This window comes from Microtus ochrogaster, linkage group LG4 (genome assembly GCF_000317375.1).
Source record: "Microtus ochrogaster isolate Prairie Vole_2 linkage group LG4, MicOch1.0, whole genome shotgun sequence".
NCBI classification, from domain to species: Eukaryota; Metazoa; Chordata; class Mammalia; order Rodentia; family Cricetidae; genus Microtus; species Microtus ochrogaster.
In genome coordinates, this window is record NC_022030.1 from 732,716 (window position 1) to 735,962 (window position 3,247).

Below are 3,247 nucleotides of genomic sequence, written 5' to 3' on the forward strand. Positions count from 1 at the left end.
GTTTTTAGTTGTATTATGCATATGTGTGTGTGTAAGCTAATCATATCGAACCATTTGTTTGATTAAAAAGCTCTTCAACATAGATATTATTTAGACTAAATGGAGTCTTTTGATTAGCATGGTCAGAATTTTGAACTACCTCCAACTCATTTTAAACAGATATGAGGACATGCAGGATCTGTATATGCCTCTGTATATGAGTTTTACTTTGGCTTTATTTACAAAATAGGCATCAACCATCACTGAAATCTTGGAGCAAGCACCTTCCTAATGCTTACACTACTAGTCAACCAACCCACCCATAGCCAACACCCTAGTCAGTTCTGACATTATCACCATCCTTAGGTAGTCACTACTGACCCATTTCACCCTTCAAGTTCCTCTCCTTCTACCAAACCTTACTCCATGCCAATTCTAATGTCTTAACCCCTTCGAGGCTAAACAAGCTATCTCCCAAAGTTACATTCTACTTAGCTGAGAAATTACCCTATGTTCAAGGGTAAAAATTAATGAGGACTGACCCCCCTCTTCCTTCCTTTCTGCCTCAAACCAGTTTTCCATCGTGTCTCCCCTGCATCAGTAACTGTCCTTCATGAAAACCAAATCCCAGGACAGGGTGGGTAAGCAGTGTGGCAGTCAGCAGAAAGGCCACTTGGAGCCATCCTAGGGACATGGCCCCCACACAAACACAGGCTGCATGGGATACTCTCCACCCTGCTCCTCGGCCCATGTTAGTTCTGCTGCCACAGTGGCTGAAAACAATCCATTTCCTCCTTGTTTATTTTTTCAACTGTTCAAGTCTAAACCACCCACAACAAGCTACACAATTGCAGATATCAGGAAAGAGTGTCCAGGGAATATATGCAGTCTCATGCATAAGTTCAGAGCAGCAAACTTTGCTACAACTGAAGGAATTCCCCGGGGTTGGAGTCTGAACAATGGGATGAGTGGTTTGGACACACCCGCCAGGAGTGCGGGGCTGGGGAGTGGTTCATTAACTCTCACAACCATAAGCCAGACCTCCAGGCCTCAGGCCCACCCAGCCTGAAGCCAATGACAATTGAAGAACAGGCAAGCTTGCCTAGCTCTGGCTATTTTGACTGCCATGTGGAAGCCAAACCAGGGCAGCTACCAGTTTGCTGGCCCCGGCTGCTTACAGCTAGAAGGTGAATATTTTACTGCTGTTCAAAAGCATGGATGGAAACAATTGATAATCCTCAAAGACAACAGAAAGCAAAACAGTAACACATGTTGCACAAAAGCTACCATTCCCTCCCAAGTTTGAAAAGGAGTTCATTCAATGGCCTCGATACAATGGGCAACACGTGAGGAGCCAAGTTCTTGAGCCAAGATCTCACCCAGAATGTTACAGCTGTTCCTTTGATTTTCCCACGTCCCCACGTTTGGGGATTTGAAAAGCCAATGAAAGGAGGTATTCTTCCAGTGTAAGTCCCGGGCGTTAAGTCACCCAAGAACAATGAAGTTTTCATTATCACTTTTAGCATCACGATGAAATTAGACCTACTAACAACGAATTTTTTGTTGCTGTTGTTTGGCAAGCTTCCAGGCCAATATTTGTAATGTATATCTAAGACTGGAGATTGAAAGTTTCAGCTAAGGAGAAGGTCACGACGGAGAGAAAGGAAGAGGGGGGAAACCAACCTTGAAAAACAGAACAAAGTACACAGAAGATGACTCTCTGCGCCTCCATGGTCTATAGAACATTTGCCCTGTCTGCCTATAAAGTGATTTAACATTAACCACACTCCCTCCAGCAGCAGCGTGAGTGCTGCCTGCTGACAAAAAAAAAAAAAAAAAAAAAAAAAAAAAAAAAACTCCCTTTTGAAATCCCTTCTGGAGGGGTGTGTTGGGCTGCGGGAGTAGTCTCCGTACACCGAAGGACGGGAACAGCACTGCCACAGGCCAGCAGCCCGGGCATTTTGCCGAAGAGGTCTGCTTTCAGCGCGGGGCGGAGGGTGCCACTCTCAAAACAGCTAGTAGAGTGACCAGCCTCCCTGCTTCTTGGCAGACTTTCCCAGCTAACAGTTCCAGCGGAGTTTTTGAGCCCATTCAAGAATTCCATCTCACAGAGAGTGTTTCCGATACAGTCATTTGATCAGTTAGCGTTTGCACATGCACCTGCTAAGCCACTGGGAGAGAGCCACAGAGCCACATCCCCTCCACCCCCATCCACCACTGGTAATCGAAAGGCTCTTGCATTCGCCTGGTGAATCGGATACAGGGAAGAAACCACACGTCTATGGTGCAGCCTGAGGTCAGGCTTCCAGTGCAGAGGTGATTCTCTTGCCTCATGACAACTTCCCTGTCACTTTGTTCCTGGGGCAGGTAGGGGTTTTTTGTTGGTCTCCTTACCTGGAGGTGGCTTCATCGCCTCCCTTTCCATGGCTCTCCCCGACGACCTGGTCCTTGCCGCTGGGGTGGTAAGCAGTTAGCACAACTCCCGAGGAACTCGAGAGCCAGTTCATGATGAGAGAAGGGGCATAATTTCTGGGATCCTGACACAGAGAGGAATGAAGTTCCTGTCTCGCCTTGGCAACTTGCTCATTAGCAAAGGGCCAGCCCCTCCCCTGTCCGGGCCAGCGATTCACAGGGAGAGGGGCGTGGCCTCTCCAGCAGGGCTTCCTGGCCCTGCAGCTACAGGCTGTGTGTGACTCACAGCTTTGTTTAAACCCAGCCATCCTAGTCAGCAGCAGCAGTTAAGGGGGCCTGGGTGCTGCGTGGTGCTCCATGTCCCCAAAGGAAGACAGCTAGCTGACAATGCAAGCCTAGCGAGTTAGGAAACCGTGGACTAGGGCAGCGCCTTTTTCCCCTTCCCCATTCCTGTTTCCATCTGATAGTTTCTGCTACTTCGCATAGTAACTCGAGTAAGGCATTCCTTAACCCCTTCAGGCGAGGCGTCAACATTCACCACCGCAAAACCAAGGAGCATCCAAGTGCCATCTGGCCATCACAAGAAAGACTTTGCTACCGCATTTAAAATATTGTGTTACTGTGTACCCTGGAATGTCAAACAAACCTCTTGTTTTATCAAAACATTGTGTAGGAGATTGAAAAAAAAGTCTATCTAATGACTTGTCTGTTAAGAGGTATTGCCCAAAATAAAAGAAGTTCCAACATTTGCTGAGATTCTATTGCTTTCCAACTCTGTGGGTGTATGTATATGTGTATGTCTCTGTGTGTGTATGTCTGTGTGTATGTGTATGTCTGTGTGTGTATGTGTATGTCT

General features: G+C 47.1%; 1 protein-coding gene across 2 annotated transcripts in view; it reads right to left on the minus strand.

Annotated features, from left to right (window-relative positions):
• Arhgap18 (Rho GTPase activating protein 18) overlaps positions 1-3,247 on the minus strand; it is a 220,621-nt gene that overhangs the window by 147,761 nt on the left and 69,613 nt on the right. Inside the window, exon 1 of one of the 2 annotated variants that reach the window (XM_005360897.2) lies at positions 2,374-2,584. The exons of the other annotated variant lie outside the window; for it this stretch is intronic. Within the exon in view, the coding sequence (XP_005360954.1) occupies positions 2,374-2,486 (113 nt within the window). The 5' untranslated portion in view covers positions 2,487-2,584. Of the gene's footprint in view, positions 1-2,373; positions 2,585-3,247 lie in introns of those variants that run through there. 2 annotated transcript variants of the gene reach the window in all.